Genomic DNA, 25,548 nt, shown 5'->3' on the forward strand with positions numbered 1-25,548 from the left:
AAGCAGAACTGAAGCTGCTTTTAAGGACTGATCATGGATTAACATCTTAACCGAGTTTATCCAGATTTTGTTATGCAACAATCCCAGCTCTGGATGTCATTTTGTCAGCGTAATCCATTTATCCAACAGACCAAACCCAATCGCCAATATTGATTATTGATCATTCGAGGCAGGATAATTTTAATCTGCATGAGAAAATAACCCCTGCACACATCCCCAACTACATTGTTACATCTGAGGAACCTTTCAACTCCACATCCAGTCATATGGTCTGATCTGGGCGTTGCCATGGCGCCACACAGTCAGACATCAAATCTGCTGCTGCACCACAGTCTGACTCTAGCAGGCCGTTGTCATGGCAACGAGTTGGCTGCAGGGAGACAGACCAGAGAGGAGGGGAGACTGGGCCCTGGTTTACTTGTTGGACAGCTAATTCAGTGTACGACTGGCTGTGGAACTGGGTGGAGGGCTGCATGGATAGAGGACAGTACAGGTTTCTGTTGTGCACATTTATGCAAAAAGTGCATATTTAATTAGACAATGTCTCATTTGCATATTTCCACATAAAACATCAGAAAGTTGTAATAGCAAAAATAATTGTCTTAATACAAGGAACCAACTAGGGAAGTTTCATAGTGATATCTGTTAAATAGTTTAAAACAACACGTCAATGGAAATGATTCCAATCTATTAGTTGACTGACGGGAAATTAATATGCAGATATTTTGATGATGGATTCATTGCTCATTTTTCTCATTCAATGACTTGAAAAAGACTTCTTTGTTTTACTGGATACTAGACTGACTTTCTTTGGGTTTTTCAGCCAAAACGAGCTATCTGAAGGCAAATTACGACTGGCATTTTTAACTGTTTTCTAGTATTTTGCAAACCAAGTGATTAATTAGAAAAATAATCGGAACTTTGGAGATAAATCAATAATGCAATGTTGTTAGTTGCAGCCCAAGTAATGTATGCTACATTTTTGCTGATACAAGTTTCTCAGATGGGAAGATTAGCTGCAATCTCTGTTTCTGCATTTTAAGTTGAATGTTTCTGAGACAAAACAAACAAAACTTCATTAAAGGGTCAATTAGTCGTTCAAGGAAATTAGAGGCTGTCATGAACAGGTGTGGGTGAAGTAGACATCCCCTTTAAAGCAAAATAAACTATGCATCGGTCTGGAAACGCAAATGTGTCTCTCTAATTCATGACATTACTTGTTTTTTTCTTAGGTTGCAGCCTGAAAACAAGTGTCGCCTCAGTAATACGTTCACGCTCAGCTCCTCGCCCTGCTGAGAGAAACAGGCGTCCATATTTTCAGCCCATGTGTGCAGTGATTTGCACCCCTGGCTGTGGCCCCAGCGTTTCATCACTATAATGAACTGCAGCCTCTCCTTCACACGTCAGAAAAAAAAGAAAAGAGAATAATACGGGTTTGTACGAGGCTCCGATGACACAAGCTCAACAACGGCTGAGCTCATCAACAGACGTAATGTGCGTATTCTTGCGTCTTGGTGTTGGTGTGTGTGTGATGGTGATGGAGTAGTGTGAAACCCAAGAAACCACACCCTGAAGCAGCACATTGCAACACACAGTCACCAGCGACTGGATCGTACCGTAGAGCTGAGAGCGTTGCTTACTAGCTCACAGACAAGTCCTTCTTATTCTCATTTTGGACTTGAATACGGAACCTCACTTCACCTCTTTCATGGAAATACTGCAATAAGACGCTCAGTCTCGTGTGGATAAACCTTAAAATGTTTAAACTAAACAGAGAAGAAGAAAAGACCTTCGATCCAACATTTCCTGTTTCCAGCTTCGTTTTCAATGAATTGTTGCTTTTCTCTGTTTTGTCTATAACTATAAGTTGTCTTTGTGGAAAAAAAATATCTACTTCTAATTCCTTTCATTATCGAATAATGTGTCTCAATCATTGAGTCTAAATGGCTTGTTTTTCCCAACAACCAACAGTCCAACAGTCCAAAACCTTAATATACTCAATTTATTATCATTTGTGACAAATAAAAGCAGAAAATTTGAGAAGCTAAAACCAGAGACTGTTTGACTGATACATTAACTGAGCTGCAGAATATATTCCACTGATGGACTAATAGTTTGTTAAACAACTTGTTGAGGCTCTGAGGCAGCCGATTAATAACCTTAAAGCATTCAAGCATTTTAAAAGCAACCGGGATCAAAATGCACATTTATCGCTCAAAATGATGAGTTTGGGAGCTTTTTTTCTATTTTCTGTCATTTTATAGGCTGAACAATAGATTAATTCATGAATAAAAATAACCAGTAATAAGTGCAGCTCTTATACTGGATCATACTACAGTCATACTAGAGTCCAGCACAGCAGCACAGACCTGCTCTCATCAACTGTGTCAGGCGAGTGAAGATTTTTATTTGATTTATAAGACTGCAGTGAGGGGTGTGCCCCCATGCATGGGTGCCAGTCTCTCGCTCTCTTTCTCTCTCTCTCTCTCTCTCTCTCTCTCTCACACACACACACACACACACAAACAACATTGTGTTTCAATCACTTTTGGGGACTTACCCAAACCATAACCATTTAATTTAATGATTTACATTATGGGGACTTCTGTCCTCATAAGTAACAATGTGACTGTGTAAACAGATTTATATACCCACAACATGGGTAGTACATGTCAACACACACACACGCACACACACACGCACGCACGCACACACACACACACACACACACACCCCTTTGTCAGTTTCTGCCCATTCATGCAAGAGACCACAATCATTTCACAATCAATAGCTTTCCATTTCCATTACAACCCAGCAACTATCAGTGTGCTGATTTCAGTATTCCTCCGTTAGTGCATCCGCCAGTGAAATACATAATGAACTCAGAACCAGACTCCCGGTCGAGTGGAAAACTCCATGTTAAAGTGCTCAATGTCAACAACTCAAATCCTCATTCATAAAATGTAATGGCACAGGTCTTTTGAATGGAAACAAGCACGGCAAAACCGTCAAAAGAAGATCAAGAACACATTTCTTAGATTAACGGGTGGACGAGCTGTCAAGCTCAGTCAAAGACACATAATCTGAGGCAGGAGTTCTTTCATTAACACTCGCTAATCTCACTTCATAAATTCAAACTCAGACCCAGCATTTATTGTGGCCTTTCCCTGGAAACTGTGACAAACAGGCTGCCACGCTCGCCAGCGCTCCTGTCATTTAACCAGACACAGCAACATGCTAGACTTGAAACATTTCATGGAAAGTACAGACAGCGACACGATGCTGTTTCTTGCTGTGGCCACAGACCAAGATGGCGCCTTTTTGCTCCCGTTTGGGGTTTTTTTTGTCCTTGTTTTTGCTTATTTTTAGCATATTAGAGTTTCCAACAGCGTCAGTTTTTCTGAGAAACTCATAAATCGGTCTTCTCATCCAATCACTGCACATTTCATCTCAAAACTTAAAAACAGACTTTATACATGTGTGTTTTTTGTTAATGTTCCTGCTTGATTTTTGCTGAATTTTATCATATGCTCTGACCTACTTCGGCTCATTTTTTATTCTTATTCTTTTATGTTGTATTTATGGAGCAAATGCCAAGACACATTCTCTGTCCGCCTGCCTAATAAAACTGATTCTGATTATGCAGCGACTGTGTGCCAAAAGGCTGTGTATTGTTTCACAGTTTATCCACGGTTCTGTCACTTTTTCCTAACATTGTTTTGACTGTTTATGAAAGAAAAAAAAGGAACGTGTTTTTCCTGTAAGTGGGGACATTGTGGGCATGCGCCCCAGCCAATCATGTCACCAGGAGGTCTTCCCATCAGCTTAGTTCATTACGTTTTTACGATTTCCCATTAAAACAATTTTCTGCCCTATGAAACCGAACTCAGGCTCTTGTGACTGTTTAACGGTGACATTGCTGGAGTTAAACCATGTGTGCTATTATGCGGTTATGGGAATAAACCTAACCATTTGTTACAACATTAGCAGGACAGCGCCATCCACATGATGAGCGGATACCGCAGCCATAATGCTGGTTGAATTGCTGTTGCTGCTCTGACTTTGGGAGGGCCGCTTTAATGGCGTGCAGTGGCTGTCGCGGTTTTCACATGACGGAGTCGTGAGTCTGCGATGAGGCTGGTTGTCCACTACTGTTTCAAGATGGCGGGTTCAGACAAGGATAACATCACAGTGCACATGTGATGTGAAGCTTTTGGAGCAAGAACTCTGATTTCAAACAAGCTGGGAAGCTGTGTCAAACACAAATAAAACAGAATGTGATAATTTGCTGATCCTTTTTGAAATAAACACAATAAAAACAGTACAATGACAATATATTGAATGTTTGACCGCATCAGCTTCATTGATTTTAGTAAATATCTGCTTGTTCTGAAAAACACCTGTTTGGAGCATTCCACAGGTAAACAGGTTCATTGGTAAGAGGTGATAGTATCGTGACTGGGTACGAAAGAAGTATCCTGGAAAGGCTCAGCCGTTCACAAGCGAGGATGGAGCGAGGTTTTGTTAATGTTACGCTTATAGTCTGAATAGTCAAAAATATTGATTTAAAACTACACTACCCTTCTTCGGCACCCTGAGACATGTCTGTTTTTTTTTTTTAATTTCTTTTTCAAAAGTAAAATAATCATATTAAACCCCAAAGATTGATTTTTGCTTCATATTTCAGATTCTTGGCTCAGCGCAGGATTTGATGTTGGGTTACAATATTAACACGAGTCATCGCTGATGATCCTGATTTGCTCCGACCTTCCGGGGTCACCGACCATGGCCTTGTTTGTCAATCACGTCACTGCTACAGCGTCCAGTTTTTTGGAGGGGAAAAATAATCTCACTGGATGAGCTGTGCACGGCAGTCATAGGGAATAATGAAGGGGGTCGTTGCGTTCAGGCTGAAAACAGAGCACGAATGTTGCAGCCCGTTTTCATTTATGCGCCAAGCTGTTACTGGCCCATCAAAAACAAAGCAGACTGTGCGGCACGAATTGAGGCGCTAACACAAAACAACCAACGCAGCTGTAGAGTCCAACAAATCTACATAAAATATGCAACTTAAAAAAAAAATGATGTTTGGCAAAACATCCAGTGGAGCAATCAGAAAACCTCGCAGCTGATCTAAACCCTGGAAAAGAAACGTATCTTTAACAGATAATAAATAATCATCTAACAAATGTGTGTTTGCTTATTTGGGGGAAAGCAATGTACAGAGAACAACTGCTAGCAGAGACTTTTATGGCTCCAACCATCATACATGCTTCTTACACTTCCACATGTGCGCTTGCTTGTGCGTGTGTGCGTGACTGTGACCTACTCTCATTACTCTGTCTCTGGGTTAACGGTAGAGGATTTGGAGTTTTACTACTGTAAGTCACAGAGGGCAGGATTTCTTCAGCTGGCTGACAGTCGACGAATCAGGACAGTTGGAGGAGGATTAGCTTTTTTTTTTTTTTTTTTTAATGTCTTTAGGTCGGGGGGTTTTAATGCTCAAAGAATGTGAGCAAAGGTACATGTGAGAATACATTCACGTAAGTCAGCCTGAAGGGAAAACAGGGGTTGAAACTGAAACCCGTAAACAAATGCATGCACACAGATGTGCAAATATGATTAAAATTAGGTCATTAATTAACAGCCATCATAAAGATTTGTATTAAGTAACTGCATACAGTGTCTAATGATATACCTCCATACCGTCTTTATTTTTATTATTTAATTTTAAAGGTTCAATTGTGAATATGAAGGATTCGCTTTAATTCGACCACAAATGCTCACAAAAGGTCTGTTCCAAGTTCAAACAAATGTATACTGTCCTGAATATAAGCTGATGAAACGAACATCATAAACCTGCAGGGTTTAGAAGACTGTGAGCTTCCAGCTGCTCTGCTCTTCTGATGCATTTTAAGTATTTGAAGTCACTGGAAAAACAGTCATTTAAGCTCTTTCTACCTTCCTCCGCTGCATCTTCTTTCTTGTGCTGACAAGCTCATCAATTACAGCAAATGTCTGGCAACAAAGTAAAGTTCAGGTGGAAAAAAACACACAAAGCACCAAAAATAAAGCACTCCTAGCTGCACAGGAAACTGTCATTTTCTGCTACACAAGCCAGCCGAAATCAAAAATAGACAGCAGGATGTTGTTCTTGTGCTACTACGCTGATACGCACTGACAACTTTTTTCCACTTCCACCAGACTGGAGGGAGAAGCGCTCATAAACCGGGATGCAAATTACTGATCGCCACACCTCGGTGCTTAATAAGTGGGAATGACTGTGGAAAAGTCCACAGCAACAAAGTGGGCCAAAGGGACTGAGAGGATGTTGGAGGAGACCCTTGTGTGGGTGGAGAGAGCAGTGGGGAGGCAGACGGGAAACCAGTGGAAGAGGGAAGTCATCCTGAATGTGCACCAGGGCCTCTGCTGCAGCCCTGTTGCCTAGCGAGCAAAAATATTTACTCTTTACCCAAAACTGCACGGGACTTTTTTTCACATTCTGGAAAAGTGAAAACAATGAGACTTATCAATCTAAATTAATTGTGGCGGGTCCTGCCAGCCACGGTCAAAGAGAAATCCTGCTCGTCTGGAATGCTGATCTTGTGATAGGCGGGAGTCGTGTAACCATGGCGACAAAAACAGGGAAAAAAAAGAAAAAGAAATTAGAAAAACCCAGAATGGATTTGATTGAACCGGACAGGTTGAATTATAAACTCTCAGTCGAGAAGTGTCTGCTCGTGTGTGACTGAATCCAAGTGTGTGTCGATTCACATCCCCACACGGCAAAACCAAACAGGGGTTGTATTTTCCTGCTGGTCGCCATGGTGAGTCGCAACGTCTGGGTGGCCGCGGGGTATTTTGTTTGCACTCAAGCCCACTTGCGTGCCCACTGTTTTGTGGCGCGGCAACAAGGGGAGCGGGTTTCATTTCCCGGGCAGAGCCGCCGTCTGCCGGCCCAGCTTCGTGCCCACAGATGCCCGCTCCAGCTGGAGGGGATTACTGATGACATGTACCAACCTGGAACAACACTGAGGCTGAAGGGAAGAACCACACCTTAAAAATCTGACAGAGCCACTCTGGCAGCGAGCAGGCGTAAGGAAGCAGCTGGAATAGAGCGGGCAGGCTTGGAAATACAGGAGGAAAGTCTGGGAGGGGAGGAGGGTTACGAGCAGGTATGAGGTTGTTGTGTGGCAGTGTTACACCTTTACTGTAGAGTCTATTGTCCACTCAGAGATGATAACTTTACATGACATATTAAGTGAATGTGAATTTGTATTACGTGGTTAAAGAAACACTACAGCTGTTGACCATAAGCATCTTATGCTCCAAAGACTGGCTGAGTATTTCCTGCTCCAACTGAGGCCAAACCTTCAGGATTGCAGTGTTTCTGCCTTTGAGGGTTGCAGAACCAAGTATATGGCAGTTTTCCCTGTTACTCGTGGAGTCTGCTTTCCTGTTCAGCATTCAAATTGCTTTTTGATGCACAAGGGACTCACAGGAAATGATCAGTGCGGTAGTGGATGTGCCAAAGAAGAAGAAGAGTCATTCCTCTTGTAATTCAGTTGAAAGTGGAGTCTTCCTTCTGGCATTGTCGACCACCTTCTTTAGTGTTCTTCACTAAAACAATGTGACGATCCTCTCAGGTTGTTTGGGTGCGCCATCAACCAAAAGGGCTGCCCCCAGTGGTTGATGTAGGAATTATTTCGAACAGCTCCACCAAATTAAGCTGCCGTACCCTCTAGAGCAGGATGACCGCTCCAAAACACTTTTACTTACTTATGACCTCCACTTTTGCAGCATAGAGCATCGCTAACGTTCCTCCACCTTTCACAGCCTTTAGCAGATAGTCGTGCCTCGCCCCATGAGCTCAGCCTCACTGTTTGTTCTCCAGGGGATCTTTGTTTGCCTGCGTTTTCTTTCTCCTGGCCGTCTCCATTTTAGGGCCACTTTGAGGACCCGCTCTGGGGGTGACTGTTGTCGCATCCAAGCCATCTCTCTGTTAAATTTCTCTTGCTGACTTCGCTAATGTCGCATTCGCTTATTTGCCAACACTCAGCCCCATACAGTAGAACCAGACCAATTAAGGTGTTGTACAAGCGGATCTTGGTTTTGAGGGTGCAGGCGATAGACTTCCAGATCTGGACAGCTAAAGTACAGGTGCTGCAAGCTGTCCAGAGTGTGCTGTATACATTTTTGGGCGCTACAGCAGTTTGGCCAAGGTTTGATTAGATTCAGGCACAAAAACATCTAGAAGCCTAAAGTTACAGGACAACAGGAAACCAACGGGGCTCCTCTGTGTTAAAGTTTGATGTTTTGCTGACCCATGATCCACTCTGTCCTCCCTATGCGGATACTGTAGCTCTATAGTAATGTCACCTGACTTCCTCCTTTGCTCCCATTGTAACTATTATAGCCGGGCTTTGTCACCTGCAAAACAAACGTTGTTTTGCTGAAAAGACTGATTCTGCTGTTCGATCCAGGGAGGGCAGTGTAAGCGAATACGTGCGTTACTCTGCTGCATGTCTGAGCAGCCGCTAAGGGCGTGTTTGCTGCCCCCAGTGGTTGAGGCAGGTATCATTTTGAACAGAATGCTGTGCCTTTGTATCCTCACTTGCCATTACCACAAGTAACCATAGGTGTCGCCAAATCCACGAGGATTATACATTCAATCAGTTGAAATACAAGACTGGATTGACATGATGTGCTGAGGGCAGATGATGATGAAAGTGGTGGAGCAGTGTGAAAACCTCGCTCCGTTACATCACCTCTGAAAGCCAATAAATCAGGCTCATGTGAAGTGACGTGGTGTGAAGCCACCTTATCTCTGCTCTTGGCCGGAGATACTTTGTGCTGTGGTGGAAGCTGTTAGCATGTTGGCCGCAACTGGGTAGAGCTTGTCTGTGAGGATTACAGCAGTTTCCCAACTGAAGAATTTAACTTCCATGCCCAGATTGCGCGTGTCTTGAGGCCGTCACACTGCACACAACTCATGTTAAGGATTTTTCCAGTGTGTGACTTCTTGCCTCGGTATCAAACTCAGATGAGAGGAGACAGATTTTATTTTAGTGAATCTCTGCTGCAGTATCATATAACTGATTTTGTCTGTGGATGTGGGTGTTTTGACATAAATATGACACCTTATGCAAGTTTAACTCTGCGAAATTCTACCATAAGAGAAGTCTAAAGGAGAATTAAAAACACCTCTCTGTAGGCGGTTGGTAAAATTAATTCCTACAATGATTGTGTAAAACATGCGATGGAAAATTCTGGCCCACTTTAGCATATTATAGCGACATGCCCTACTTTAAGAGTAATGGCATCAAGAGCCTGTGTTTAGAATATGGACCCCTACAGGGCCAAACTACCCCAGTCTTCCCCCATATCACCCCTTTGGTATAATATCAGCTGAGGAGACGAGACAAAGGCTGTGTCTCCCACACCCCTGACTGCAGCCTGAGCTGCAACAATGAAAACTGGAAGGCAGGCATTTAGCACACACACATACAGAGAGAGGCAGAGGCAGTGGGAGAGGCTTCTCTGCAGCTGTGACACACACGCCAGCAACCAGCCGGCTGGCGGTGTGACACCAACCTGCCCTGAATTCAACCTCCAGCCGAGATGCTCTGACAGGAGCCTGAATCTCTCCCCTTCGCGTGATGCAGGACTTCGAGCGCCCCGTTACTAGGCCGGCTTATCACAGCTCATCACAAATGGGCGTGTGTGTCCCCCACCTCTCCTTCCCCTCCTCTCACTCTGCTCTGCGCCAGCCTGCAACATGCACAGCAGCCCCCGTCTGCAGGCTGCAGGGGACACATTTCATCCTTAATGTTAATATGAACGAGGCCTCGTGTGGAAGCAGTGAGCTGATTTCACATTGCTCGCTTTTTGTTCTGATTGTTTGCCAACTAAGAGCTTCAGGATAATATAACCAGGCGAGAGCATCTTTAGGACACTTTCAAGTCTGCCACTAAAAACTGTGCAGGAAAATGGCAAGAAAGGCTCACTGAGAATGAGGCTAACATCACTGCTGAGTAGCCTCCCACAGCAGTGATCAATTAGGCCCGAAACAATCTCCATTAGAGAGAAAGGGCTGAACACATTCTCATCAAAAAACATGATTTTAATCGCTTCACGCACATTGAAATGATGAGATCATCCTATTTTCGCAGCATTTCAGTAAAAATGTGTGAGGAATTGATTAAACATACAGCACAATATTATAACAACATGCTACAAAACTACATTAAAAATATATCATTAAGTTGGATCGGGTCACTCTAAACTGACAGCTGTGCGCTGCAGACAGCACAGGAATATTACAGTGATTTTTTTTTTTTTTTTTTTATGGGCGAGCCGGCTCTCCAGGCGCATGGATCCCCTCAACAAAGAAAGATGCAGGACACCTTTAAGAAAACGCCTCATCTCCCTGCCTGGCTGTCACTATGGCAGCCAGTCATGCCATTTCATGGTGCGCATTTTTTCCAGCGGCTTCCTGCAGTCAAGTCTGACGGCAGAAATACAAAAAAAAAAACACCTCACGCCCGGAGTCGCGCTGGTGGCCGCATATGTGCGTTTATGATCCATCGGCTGCGAAACGGCGGCGACACGCAAACGCAGTGATTTGCAACAGCGCGCATCAAAGTTCCCGCAGCCAATGAAGCAGAAATAACTCCCTTTACTCACTGTGATCTTTGGGATGTTCTTTTTTCCTTGGTAAGACATTTTTCGTCCGTTTCCACCTTTAAAACCAAGCTCTTGAAGTCGTATTCCCCTCTTTGCGGATGCTGCAGCGGCCCTCGCCTGGATGGGAGCTTCAGGGAATGGTCGCCCCTCTTGTCAGTGCGATGTAAAGTGCCTCGCTGAGTGCTATAGGAGCGTCTGTGGGCCGGCCCCTCCCTCAATAGGCTCGACCGGAGAGCGGCGCCGTCGCGATCTTTCCACCGGAGGGCGCAGTGGAGCAGCTGCTGAGCGGCCTCCAGCCGGCATCCAGCTGTCTGCGTGACTGAGCTGTCACACATTTTTCTTACACATATAAATCACATATTAGTCCTCACTCACCTGTCAGAGGGGGTACTATTGCTTCACATGAATCTGGTTTAGAATCAGCCAGTCTGTGGTCTGTTCTGCATCTGTGTATCACTGCCTCTGTGGTTAATGGATCTGAGTAGATTTCAGTAATGACTGATTGATTAGAGGAGAGTGTGCAGCACTGTGTAGCCAATAGGAAGAAGCAAAAGCATGACCCTCTGATCCCTGCAGGATAGAAATCACCATCATTATACCTGTTACTGTTATATTATCTGCTTTAGGTATTGAAATGACGTGGCTGCTTTAAGATCCTCCTGCATCACTGCGAGACAGTAAACCAGTTTGCTAATTAAATTAAATTAAATGGACTGCTGATACAAGGAAGTATATAAGTTGTAAGCAGTTATTGCCTTCACATTTTGGTGTTTTTGTTTTTCTCCAAACAGAGGAGGGGCGAGATGGTGTAGCAGCTGTCACAGAGCCTGCCCACCACATTACACACCCCACATGTCTACTCACCATGACACACACACACGCGCACACACACACTCTGCATGTCCCCACCCAGCCATGTGTCTCTTTTGTTTGGACCTAAAGTGGATCCCCCCTTCACTCCACCAGTCGTTTCCTCCGCCGCTCCCCCCTCCTCAGCACTAATGCACCCATAATGAGGAGGCACGTGACTGAGGGTGTGCCTGTGCATGTGTGTGTGTGTGTGTGTGTGTGTGTGTGCATGTGTGTACATCTATGACCATCTACTGGAAATCATACTCTTATTCATTTGTCTTTTTTTTTTTTAATTGCAATGTTTAAAGGTTTTACGCAAAAAAAAACTCATCTCTCTTTTTAGTATATTTATAAGTTTTATCATAGAAATCACTAACCCTGTGATTAATATTATGGGTTGAATATGACATTTTTTGGGCCTATGCAATGTGTTTATTGAAAACATTTCAAATGACTTGTTTTGTACATTTTCTGAGAAAATTTTTCACTGTTTTCAGATGTTTCAGAAATCCGTAAAACAAACATTTGTGGGATAAAAACTAAATTCCCCCATGTTACTTTCAGAATGCAGAATCATAATATATCATCATAATGTGGGTGTACAGCATCAAAGGGCTTAAACAGGGAATCATTTCATACTGTGCACATGTTTTCTAAGCTTCATTGCATCAGTTTTATCTGTTTGTGTTGGTGCTTTACGTGTGTGTGCAAAATACCTAGAAAACCTTGTGTTAATGCATTCAAGTGCACATGATTACTAGTGAAGTCATACAAAATAGACATCATATTTACTTCATATTTCTAAATATCTTTTTTTAACATTTAAATGCAGTATCTTAAACTGTGCATACAGGGAGGACACAAGCTTTTTTTCCTACAGACACCAGTCACCACTCATTGTTGTTCTCCTGCCTTTGGCTACAAGAGGACACAGCGCCTGCATGCTGACATGTCCTTTCATGGCAGTCTGGCAGTAAGGCATTACCTCAGCATTCCCAGGCCTTGGTGAATGCATCAACAACGCACATCAAGTTTGCAGGCTTGCTACCTCTGCAGAGCGCGTTGACCAGCTGACACTGACAGACAGACTGACAGACAGGACTCAGACAGATCAAGGATGCAGAAAAGACTCAGGTCATCACCGTTACAGCACACTTAGCACCTTGGTGATGCTAAATGGAAAAGACAAGTGAAAAACTTTCGTACTCTGCAATCATAGCAAATAACATCATTAACTTATACGCATGTCATGGTCATGTATCCTGGCTAATATGAGATCCCTTCAAACCAAAGGATACCAGAGAATTTAGGATCTACTGTGACAGTGTTTTTTTCTGGATGAAAAAGGCAACACACACACACACACACACACACACACACCAGAACAAGAGCCGCACATGGGTAATGGGACAAATCTGTGAGGAATTACAGACGTACTCCGACAATCCAGTAATGTATTTCCATACCGTTGGGAGGCAGATTAAAAAAAGATGGTCAACGCTGAAGAAGCAGAGGCTGAGATATCCCCAGTCTCTCCTATGAGTCGAGCCCCAAAAACACCAGATCCTACATTTCCCATAATGCAACTCAACAGTGTCTCTTCATTGTACCATCCAGGTTTTTTTAAACTTCACATCCCAGTATGAAACACAGACTTTCTGTTTTACAACCCCGATTCCAAAGCAGCTGGGATTCTTTATCCAATCATGTGTTCACAAAGCGGTGAACCTCGCTCCATCCTCGCTTGTGAACGGCGGAGCCTTTTGAGGATGCCCCTTTCATACCCAATCGTGATACTATCACGATGGTTTACCTACCATCAGTGTTATTTTCCTCCAGAGCCACTGAAGAAGCAATACAAACTGTTCTTACAGGCTGAGTAACACTCCCCATGACTAATAAACTGACCATTATGTGTAAACTTGGTGGAATGCCCCTTTAATCACTGGGCCTGATGCTCTCTTTCTCTTTTGGTGTCTTGAATCAAGATTATAACAACGTGTTTTACCCCTAAAGGATGCCTTCAAAATTGACTTTTTACACTTGCACCTCACATGCAGTAGGTAGATGTGTGTTTACATATAAGCTTAAATATGTTAGTATAGCTTAGTGCGAATTTTTACTGTGCATGTGTATAAAAGTGTATTAAGTGCTCCTCCCAGTCTGAACGCCATCCTGCAGGACAATGAGGGGGGTCGTCCTCAAACTGGCTCCCCTGGACATCTGGCTGACCACTCCCCATTCTCCACTCCATTACAGCAGCCGATTGCATTAGCTCTCGAGACAGGAGGAAACCAATAAAATCTATAATTATGATCATTATCATTTGCTGCTACTACAACATCAACACCAACTTGCACATATCTATTTTAACACAGCCATAAAATAACCCCATAAGAGCTCAAACAACTGCAGCATTATGAAGTCGATTAAACTCTGAATTAATTATAATCAAAGTGAAACAGGTGCATTTGATTGTCATGACAAACAGGCTGCTTCTCCACTTGACATGAGTGTGAGCATGACAGTGTTCCGATAAGCCTCACTACCATCCAGACTGTGCTAGATAACGTGAAGAGGAGTAAACATTATCTGACTCTGGTGTCAGTCTGATGTCCTCAAAAAGTCTCCAAACAAAGCAAAAAAAAAAAAAACAAAACAAAAAAAACATGCACACACACACTGTGTGTCTGCTGATTTCTGCTGAGTCATCTGGTCCCTCAGGAGGCGCAGTATTGCAGTTCAGAATCAGGCCACATGGGGGGGAATTGGCTGTCTGCCACACTGAAGACATCTACTGTACACAAATGCTTAGAGGAAAGGCATAATGTCACACCACGATGGACTGTGGCAGGAAAGGCTGCTAAAGGCCCGACACAGTTCACATTTAGAATTCAGGAGAGAGAAAGTAAATTATATTACCAGGATGGTGTGAGGATTCAAATAGGTTATAGGTTGCGTGCAACAGCCCGGTCCCAAACTGTCTACTCTCAGGCTGTGGATCAATAAGGGCACAGGAAGCACTGAGGCGTGAATGAAAAAGGACAAACAGTTCAAACAAAATCATGAAATTTCATCAATATTCTCAAATAAACTGAACTTTGTGGTCTCGATCAGTCCCCTGGCATTAGTCTCACAACAAGTCCTCTGCTCGCTACTGAGTCTCGACAGATGAGGGACCCGCCACCACAGCAGAAACAGCAGCTTGTTGTACTTCACATAGTAGGATCGAGATGCATTAATGCTGTAGGAACAGTGAGTGAGACTCACATCAAAGGTGTTTAGTAATTAGAAATCAGCAAAAGAAATAAATAGATTTTAAGTGATAATCTGGACTTTTCTAGAAAATGTGTCTCTTTTTTGGACATAATAGATTCTGCTGCAAAACTCATGACCTGGGTCAACCAACCTATTTCAGGTGGTCTCTCCTCTTTCCTTGTAAAAAAAACCCCAGATGAAGGTCTGAGTACAGAAAAGTCATTAAATAGTTCTGATTGCAGGTGAAGAGGACAGCATCAAGGAGTCTTTTGTTCTGTTTTGTGGTCTTTTCCTACACAGCCGTCAATCATCGGGTATGCAAAAGCTTTGCCTCAAAAATCATAAAATCCCATATCACAGATGCTGATTAAGTGCCTCTCAAGATAAATGTGCACACAGGAAGTGTTCCTTTTCAAGATTTTAATCTAAATAAATGTCTGTTAAGATACTAGTCATCACTGAATGAGGTGACACAATAAAAACAAATATGACAACAATTACAAAGGTATTGTTATATTTGCAGAATAACAAACTGGGTGTCATTCCCTGATAAAATGTTGCATTAAGTTACTACTAATGTAAACCAAGCATTTCCTACTGCCGCAGCTTCACATTAAAAGCCTTTAACTTGTGAGTTGAGTTTTATTATGAAGTTATTACAGGAGATGCAATGTGCTTGTCAGTGAACTTTGCACTTATAGCTATCATTAATTCATCCTTCTACAAGACTACAAGACAAAGGTCATTTTCTACATTTTTTGACAGTTTGAAATGTTGCAGGGAGCAATGGAGGAAGAAGGAACAGCCGCAGCGAGCTGTTAGATGAAGAGCTGAGACCTTCTCAACAAGGTAACCATTTTCCTTCACAGTGCCCTGCTGCCTGCAGACTCATGCTGTGTGCAGCATAAAACCACATCCCGGTCGCTCACACAGTGATGGAAGAAGGCCAATCATTGCCTGACCCCTTTATTAATGCGACAATAGTTTGTTCTGCAGCCCCCAGAAGTCTTTGACCTGCAGTGTTAAACTGCATTTGCTGTTAGGACCAATAACCACAGGTGTCACCTGATCACCTTTGTCTTTAAACACAGTATAAGACAGTACGTTGGTATCCTCTAAAGCCAAACACACCATGCACTGTCACTCTGTCCACAGCACAATCACTGCTGCTGCTGATTTCAGACCAGAGCTGACGTCAGGCCGATGATACGTTCATGCATCTGAGCAGACAATTAAATTTTATGAGCTCCTTCTTTGACTGCAATCTATGACATATTGCATTACATCAGATCATTCCGTCATGTTTAACTCTTTGCTGCTGCTTATAAGAAACAGTTTGCGCCACTGATGCTTGTATGAGTGTGTGTCAGTATGTTTGCCAGCCACGCAATGACTAACGAGTAATCACCCTCACTTCGTCTAATGGCGTCTTTCCTCTCTGAGACATAATTGCAAGTGTATGTGTGTTTGTGTGTGTGTGTGTGTGTGTGTGTGTGTGTGTGTGTGTGTGTGTGTGTGTGTGTGTGTGCGCGCGCCAAAGCCGGAGAGCGAGAGACATGAATCATCATTTTTTGGTGCCCAGAGAGTGATCTCAGTCTGACATTAGAAGAATCAACTTTCCTGCCTGCTAAAGACAAGTGTCATTTAACAGTGGATGTAGTAAATATTTAGTGTGTCTGCTTGGTAACGCGCACAGATATTATCAGCATCTTCTTCTTCTTCTTGCATCCATCTTTTTTTCCACACTTTTGGAGTCAGATACGATTGTAATTCAAAGCAGGCGGCATGATAAGTGCTGTGGTATGAATTTTGGCAGCTTTTTGGCAGAGTTGAGGATTGATCTTTTTATCGTTTTTTTGTCTTTATCGTTGTTGCTCTAAATGCTGAATTTGTTTTTAGGAGGGCGACAGAGAATAACCGAATAACCTGTTCTGAGATTTTAAAGCACATTGTCTCTGCGGTGCCACTAACACATATCAGTAAAACATGCTGCCCAGTGAGGACACCTACATAGGGAAACTGGCATTTTTTAGACATGTTGATGTGTCACAGTAGGAGGCAGAGGTGTAAATAAGAAAATAAATGATGGTTGAATTGCATTTAGCTTCTTCAGTTTCAAGATCAGGAACTTACTGGGACACTTGAATCCAACAGAGATGCTGTTAATGTTATTAGTAACAAAAAAGGCTTATCCTGCATATAGTTTTCAAGAAATCTGCAAAGCACTTTGAGTAGTAGGTTTAGATAATAGACCTCTGCAGCTACTACTAACACTACTGCTGCTTACCACTCCTACATCTGTTATTGCTACCTGTGGTACTCCTCAAAACACAGGCTAGAAACCAAATCACCATAATAATCAACTCATGCCATATTACAACCAAACAAAATCACTATACTATCCCAAACAGCCACCAAGAACACAACTTCACCCACATGAAAACCCCCTCCTGACCACCCAGAGCAGGTTTCGCAAACTTAAACATTAAAAATCGTTTTTTTGGTTTCATGCAATTTATCACACACAAACCACAGTCTCCAAAGCGACAATAGAGTTGAATTAACATCTTTCTCTCTAAAAAACAGATTAAAACTAAAAGAGTGCACTCAGTGCAAGTCTCAGGGGTCTGGGGGCATGTGAGTGGAGAACATGGAGTGCAAGGCAGGCTGGGTGTCCATCATGTCTGCATGAGAGAGATTGAATGAAGGGGAGACAACATGTCGGTTCAAGAGCACCAGCAATGTAAAATGCTCATTTCAAAATGAAAATACCACCTGGTGGAAACAAGACTCCAAACTGAAGCAGCGGTTGACCACTTGTGCCCCCTACTGGCCGGTTAAGAGCGGCGAGGCGACAGCAGTCAAACGGGTTTTTCAAAAATTGTGAATCAGCACAACTTCGGCATACAGTCATCGATGCCACAGAAAGTATGAGGCCGATGGTTCGAGCAGCATGTGAGGTTAGCAGCAGACGGACACACACGACCGAACACGTGAAGCAAAGCGTTACTCTGCTGCCACCTGAGGGCAGCATCGCTACTGCATCACTGAATCACAATGGCTCCTAATTTGCAGGCTACTGTTATGAAATCAGTCAGCACAACATTCCTGCAGGTGAACTGTCTTCACCTGGCCGCTATAGTGTTAGTCACCTGTCGTGGATTTTGTCAGCAGCCAGCTGCTCCAAGTGAAGCCTGCACACACCGTTTCGCTCTCATCCTTCCTGTACACATTCTGCAGGTCCGCAGGCGTTTCTGGGTTGCACTAAAAGTGTATTACATTTACACCTTGTGTGAAATACTATCACCTCCACAATGCATGCACACACCTTGGCAACAAAACACAAACCAGGATATGGCTGTCACGTGACTACAATTTCTCTCAGCGCCATGTCTTCTACAGCTTTGTCTCTGGCTTGCATTTTAGCTCGTTAATGGACGCACAGTTGTCACACAAGAACAGCGGGTCAGTATGTGTTAGAAATGTGTGGGCAACACTTGTTGCATTTGTTTCAGCGTAATATTTAGCCTCAGCTTGAGCCTTGCTCTGTGGCCTTGGCTGCTTTAGTCTTTTTGTTTTTTAACATCACTTCACTGTCTTGACACATTGCCTGAACTCTCCTGCATGATTCTTCAGGAGTTTAAATGCTGATGTCACCTTAAAAACTCAATCTGCCTCATTCCAGCACCACTCATGGCCATTAACTACTTGTTTCATGCTCTTTCTATAAGGTGCATTAATCAGTAATTACTTGTTAATGTGCTGTATCTATTCTAGAGTGCCGTTAAATTATCTACAGGGAGGTTTATACTCTTAAAAAAGTAATCCAATGTGACATATAGTGATGTGATACATCCAATCAACAATTTAGGGTCTCATCCATAACTGAGCTCCCAAATGCATTGTAAATCATTCCTCTTACAGGAGAATCAGTTTAATATTGAGGTGTGGCCCACAGCTTGACAGCATGCAGGGTCAGTGAAGGCATCTGTCAGTCAGTTAACTGTGCTCATTACTTGCAGTTTCAGAAAGGTGTGAGTGCGCGTATAATGCAGCTCCTATCATTATTGTCTAATAATACTTGCATTTCTGTTTTCCATCAGTGAATGCAGCTCTTACAGAGAGAGAAAAAGTCGAACAAAGAGTCCCAACAGTGCCACACACTGTGGAAACCACTCCTGTCACTCGCACATGCTGCACCAGTCCGCTGCCATTCACGCAAAAGTTACCTCTTCATCTCCCAGGTTCTGCAGCGCGTCTTTACCGCCGCCGGTCCGGATCTCAACCGGGGCTGAGTCTCTCTCTCTCTGCCTGTTCGCTGCGGGACCTTCCGCACCGGGCGAGCTCTTGCAGTCGCTCCCCGGGCTCCTCGCCTCCTCGCCGGTCTCCCGTTTGGCGGTCCTCGGGGTGCGGGAGCCCCTCTGGCCGACGCTCAGGGCATCAAAGTCTATGGTTTTGCTCTCAAACGCGCCCTCGACGCTGCAAAACAAGCCGCCGTATTTCTGCCGGGGCACCTGGTCGGCCGTGCCGGGTCGGGCGAGATAAACCGGCAGGTCGTCCTCTGCCTTGTCCCGGTTTCCCCTGCGCTCTGCCATGGTGGAGCCCTGCACAAGTGACGGAGAAAGACGGATAAACTAGTGCTGGAGTGGTGTGTGTGTGTGTGTGTGTGTGTGTGTGTGTGTGTGTGTGCGTGCTGTGAGGGAGCCTGAGCGGACAGTCAGGCAGGAGTTGAGTTGGAGCCAGAGGTGGCACTGTATTGGTGCAAAGGTAGCATATGATTTCTCTCAGGCTTTAAAGTTAGTTTAACTTAAATGCATGTGTGTTATAAGTCTGTGTGTTTGTCTGAGTTTGTGGTTTAAATTAGGCACACACGCACGTGCAGCAGAGGCCCTTTCACGCGGACATACAGCTCGATTTATGTAGCACACACAGCAAAAACTTTTGAAAGTTTTGTAGTTTTTGTAGTTGTAAAGTCAGCAGTTTCAGTAAAATTCACCTAATACTACCTGAGTGGACGCAGGTGTGCGCTCAGCAGGTACCTCAGGTTTAGACTGTCCCCTGTGTCGCTGTCCCTTCAGCACCGATTCACCCGTTTGACATGCGCCTCCACCTGCGCTCAAACCTCTCCGCCAGGCCACTTCGCCTCAAAGCAGGCTGACGTGTCTTCAAGTGCTGGTCCGGGCCTTCACCGGCGGCAGCTCCGGCCCGATCCCTGACGCCAGCACAAACCGGACATGGTGGTGTCAGCAGCGGCGGGAGGCGAGCAGCTGTCAGACCGGTAGACTGCTGAGTCTGAGGGGGCAACAAAGGGAAGCAGGAGTCAACACCGTCACTCATATATCAGCAGGTCTGAGCGGGGTCAGACTGGTGTCACCCAGTCTTTTGCTTTCTGGGCTTCTTCTTCTTCTCTTCTAATCCATAACTTTTCCCAGATAGTCCCGATGGAGGTAAGAACAAGAGGACAAGTGCTGCATGGCATTTCTCTGGATTTCAAATCCTGTAAACCACAATTACAACATTATATATCTGTATAAGCTGAAGTAGTCCTCTCAGGTGAAATAATATTATGCTTAATTTATAGTTTTTAAAGAAAGCACTAAGTGCACCTTGTTCTATTGTCACATTCAAAACTTAAGTGTACTCAAGTAGTCCTTGAGTACCACTTGAGTATACTTGAAGTGTAAATAGTACAACTTTCACAAACTTTCAGTGTACTGAAGTCCACCAGTGAAAATCCCTATTCATGAGCATTCAAAACACACTTGCAGTACAATTGTATTATATTACCAATGTGTTAGAAATATACTTAAATATACTTAAAATGAGGTGAAATTAAAGTACACTTTAATTAAGCATGTTAATAGTGTATTACAAAGGTCATGAAAATAAGTACACTTATAAATTGTATTAAAACTTTTGGTAATTTAGTAACATTTTTACACTTTTACACTTAAGTACAGTTTATAATACACTGACAATAAAGTACACTTTTTATGAGTACTTTCACATAGCACTTTCAGTGTTGCAGAATTAGTGCATTAGTTTTTAACACATTTAAGTAGAACTAAATGACATCTAGTTACACTTTTTAAAAGTATGTGTCAAAATGCTTTAAATTAAGCAGAAAAAGTAAAAGTGTAATGACTTTTCTGTTCTTAAATTATGTTTCTAATACACTAAAGCTAAATACTGTTTGAGCTGGGCACAGTGCCCTGTCTTCTATTTATCAGGTATAACACTGATTAGCCTTCATGGGAAGAATCACATTAATATTCTAACTGCTTAAATTAGGATTGTTGATATGGATTAAAACTGTGTGTCTGTGCAGTGTGAGGGTGGCTTTGGTGTCACTGTGAGGTTAAGGCTTGGTGGAAATTTTCATCAGCTGGATTAGAAATAACAAGCGACTACCCTCCAGATCCCACTGACGTGCGAAGTGTGTGTGTGTGTGTGTGTGTGTGTGTGTGTGTGTGTGAGAGAGAGAGAGAGAGAGAGAGAGAGAGCAACAGAGAGCCCATAGAGAAGTGAAGGAGTGTCAAGGTCAGCCGGGCTACAGTGGAATCAAACAGGGCACATCCTCAGGTCTCATCTAGCAGGTTGTCATCACTGAAATGAAGCTTCGGCTGCAGAGGGCTGCGTCATGGGGCACGGCAGTCGAGCCAGCGTCCAGCATTTCCCTGCTGTGCCCCTGTGGAGAAAACTAACTCATGCATGGCAACCAAACTTTAGCTTCCAAATGGCTGAGGCTGTTTTTGAAAGTGTGTCTGCGAGTGTGTAAGCTAGAGGAGAGCATCTAACTGTCTGCAGAAATGCACACTTTGAGAATAAATGCTAGCATGAAGGAAATTAAGGTTCCTCTCCTGCATTGGTTAAACCCCTAAAAACTTTTTCCATGAAAGAAATCCCTTGGTGCCTTAAAGTTGCTCAGATGCAACTCTATACCTTTGCCTTCATTTAGTATGCACACATCTATGAATGTGCAAATAGTTCCGTCTCTATCTCCACCCACCCCTCCGGCCTCTGTGTTAACAAGATTAAAAAGCTGATTTTCACTGGAGTGGGTGAAGTATATGTTCATTACTGGGCACAAATGTCCCCTTTAGATCAAGTGTGTTGTTATTTTGTCTCACAGTGGCTGACATCGCCCATTTTACATACTTTTCACTGACACTGACAGAGAGGGAGTTCAAATGCACAGTAGAGCATAAAAAAAAAAAAAAGAATGATCAAGCACTTTATTCTGAAAAGATGGCTTAGTGGAGATTTTCTTCAGGGGACTGAAGCTGAGCGAAAACATGATAAGTAGCTCTACTTCCACACATTCCTTGCTGAATATCACTGTCGCAGTTCCTGTGGCTCTGCTGGCATCTGGTGCAGCAACTTGTCGGGCCAGCAGAAATTTCCCCTCACATGAATGTGATTAAAGCATCGGGGTTTGCAGGGATGCCAAGAGCCCACCAAAGCGGCCTGCCTCTGTAATTCTCTGGTGACTTACTGAGTCTGTGTGTTCGGGGCTGTCTGTCCTGTCCTCTGTTTCCTCCAGTATGTTGCTTGTGTTTGGACAGTAAATAGTGTTGAGAGAAGGGGGACAAAACAAAAGACAGCTGACAGCATTTTTTTTTTAGATTTTCACCCATGCACACTGACACCAACTGGTTCGGACGACTTGAAAAGAACGAAATATTATGCGAAAGAACAGGGACAGCGCTCAAAGGCAGATGTTTGTCTTAAACTGCAGCCTGTTTAACTGCGGTCTGGACAGAGCAGACTGACTGGGAGGCACTGGAGCCATCAGCTCACACTGTCTGGCTTTCAATGTCGGCGATGTCATGATAGCTGCAAACCATAAAAACAAAACATCCAGCCGGTTGTTTGTTTCATTTGGGTGAATTTTTTCAGCGGTTCAAAGTAAGTCAGGACTTTGTGATGGATTGTCTGGTATCTTCCAGCAATTAATGACCAAAGATTTGGCTCTGCAGCTTTTGAATGACGTGCAGGAACCTGTGACAAGCAGAGTTTGGCAGCTGGTGGAGAAGCTCGCTCACAGGATATTACCCTGACTTAATGAGGCTTTTAAAGCAATGACAGCAGCAATGCAAGACCAAAGCAGGAGACTATCCACCATCTTTATATTAAAATGAATGTAAGGTAGGCCGGCCCTTAAAATGAATGTCCCCCATGAGACAATAGCTCTCATGTTGCCAGCGGCTTAAGTGCACGTTCATCCAGGCATGATGGAACGACGGCAGATAGGACAGAGTTTGGCAAATTCACGCCGAGTGCTCTTCATGGATTTGGCACAAGAGGCCTTGCGGCGAGTGAGACCTTTGAAGAAGTGGGTAAGTGGGCCACTGTTCCACAGGCGAGTCGGTGGGAGTTAATTCAAACGGGGGAATGATAACACATGATGTCTGACAAGTTTCAAGTGGGGTGCACCGTCTCTCTGTTGAGTACTGTCTAAAAAAATGGTGTTTTTCTGACACAAAATGTAATTTGCGAAACTTGGCAACATATACACTTGTTCAGTCTCGCAGCACTCCTGTACTGAGTCATGCAACTACCTGCCCTCACATCTGTATTTGGTGGCTCTGTTTTTCTCTTTCAAAAAACCCTGGTCTCCGTATAACATTAGTAGTAGTAGTTGTAGTAGTAGTAGTAGACAGTAGTAGAGCAGTAGCCCCCAGCAGCACTGAACCTTTGGCAGCATGCACAGGATGATCAGAGACTTTCATTCAAGACCTTTTTTGGATGCTTGGATGAGCCAGACTGAGGTCAAAGCTGCAGGAGAAAACACACCTCAGCTGCTTTGCACTGTACTGCACAATGTTGATGCAATTCCCAACAGATTTAGATTGTAATAAGTCACTTATTCTTTTCTTGAGGTTTCAGTCCTTGTCAATTTTGCAAACAGGGCTAACGCTACCGGTCGCATAACTGTGGAGGCAGCAAAACAAACTGTTGTTGTTTTCATAAAGAAATCAGGCAACAATTAGACTTATCCCTGTGAGCAACTGTGGACAGCAGGGCATGGTGAAAGGAGGTAGTTACCTTGCTGAGAAGTTGGAGGTGTGCAGCTGCAGCTCTTCATCTAACAGCTCACTGTGGCTTCTCCTTCTTCCGTGACTCCCTGCAACATTTCAAACTCATCCCATGTCATAAAATGCAGAAAATGACCTTTGTCTTTTTTTGTAGATGCATTTTTGACGAATGATAGCAGTAAGTGCAAAGGTCAATGACAAACACATTTTGCCAATTTTAAATGCTTTTAAAGTGAAGCTGCAGCTGTAGGAATTGTTCAGTAACTTAATTCAGCATTTTGTTCTGTAATTGTGGCCACAGACACACAGTTTGTAATGCTGCAAATACAGAAATATTGCAATACTTTCATCAGGGGGCTCGATCAACATTGTGTTAACGTGTTGGGCCATAGAAAGTGACTTAACAGGCATTTATTTAAATCAGAATCTTCCGGATTGGTACTTTAAGTGGCTTTAACACTTGCAATTCTTCCTAATTCCTTAAATCCTTTGCTGACTAGTTGTGGAAATGAATCTTAGCTCTCATTTTGGTTCAAAAGATGAAAAAGCTAACAAGTGAGTCCCCAGTCTCGCACATTTAATAGGAGTATGAGCCGTGAAGTCACTGTTGCTAAGCAGCTGAACTGAGCAGACTGGGCAGCTGCATCCGCCTGGGCTGGTTTGGCTGCTGACCAGCTGCTGCCGAAATAAGGTTAAAGAGCCTGCAAGGATGTACTGTCAGACATTTCAATCTTGTATCCCTTACGGCAAGTCGCGCTGTCTGACACACGGTGGCACGGGGTTTTTATGTCATACACAATGACTCATCACTAAAAAAAGAGTTTTCTGAGTTATGTTGAATGGGTTTAAGATAAAGGTCTGTGCTGGAAAAGCATCTCCAGCAGATTTGCTTGCAGAAGAAGACAAATATGCCTTTAAACACGTTCATAAATTGAAAAGGATGCAGGATTCAATGTAGATTCGAGAAAAAAGGGCATGCTAACTCCTTCAGTGGCATGTTTTTTTTTTCTTTATTTATCCCTTTAAATCATTTTTAGAAGGCAGTTATTCAGTCAGTGCACAATATGATCTCTGAGAGTGACCTCTATGTGACTGGTGAGTGGAGGACAGATAGAAGAGCTTTTATAACAGACATCCTTCGGCAGGGCGTACAGCACAAAACCTGGCTCGAGCCTTGTTCTCTTCTGGCTTGGCAAGGACAGTCATGGCTCAGGAAAAGTGAAAAGACAGACTGTTATCCTGGACTGACTCCGCTCTATGTCCTGCGTGACTATAAAAAAAAAAAGTGGAAAAGCCCACTGTTTAACGAGCTCGTGAAACAACTGAAGCCTTCACTGCTGCAGTGCACAGGAAGGTTTCATGATTCTCATACTGCACCACAAGCCTTAAAACCTTTTCATAACACTGAGCGTTGTGTGTTGGAGCTGGTTTTATGAATGAAGCTATGAAATACTTTTTAAAATACAACAGAAAATAATGACATTTCTGTGTACTGGCCTGCAACAGCAAAGGACGCACTGTGCAGCAGTGACCCCTGCTATATCTGTCCATTGAATGAAACATGCAGCAGACGGCAGAATAACCAATACCAGCCACAGCTCAAAACCCATTTCCCTCTTCCTGACCTGTACAGAGCACAACTCCATTAGCCGGGACAAGTGATGGCAGACACTAACACACACTGACAAGAGTCAATAAAATGCTGCATAATGTA

The 25,548-nt window shown here is 43.5% G+C and overlaps 1 protein-coding gene across 2 annotated transcripts in view; it reads right to left on the reverse strand.

Moving 5' to 3' along the window:
- Positions 1-10,853, reverse strand: part of dpysl3 (dihydropyrimidinase like 3) — a 32,842-nt gene extending 21,989 nt beyond the window's left edge. For both annotated transcript variants that reach the window (XM_041951721.1, XM_041951720.1), the window contains exon 1: positions 10,687-10,853. In XM_041951721.1, the coding sequence (XP_041807655.1) occupies positions 10,687-10,725 (39 nt within the window). In that variant the 5' untranslated portion in view covers positions 10,726-10,853. The remainder of the gene's footprint in view (positions 1-10,686) is intronic.
- Positions 10,854-25,548: the final 14,695 nt, after the last annotated feature.

The sequence above is a fragment of the Chelmon rostratus genome, chromosome 14 (assembly GCF_017976325.1).
Source record: "Chelmon rostratus isolate fCheRos1 chromosome 14, fCheRos1.pri, whole genome shotgun sequence".
In the NCBI taxonomy this organism is placed as follows: domain Eukaryota; kingdom Metazoa; phylum Chordata; class Actinopteri; order Chaetodontiformes; family Chaetodontidae; genus Chelmon; species Chelmon rostratus.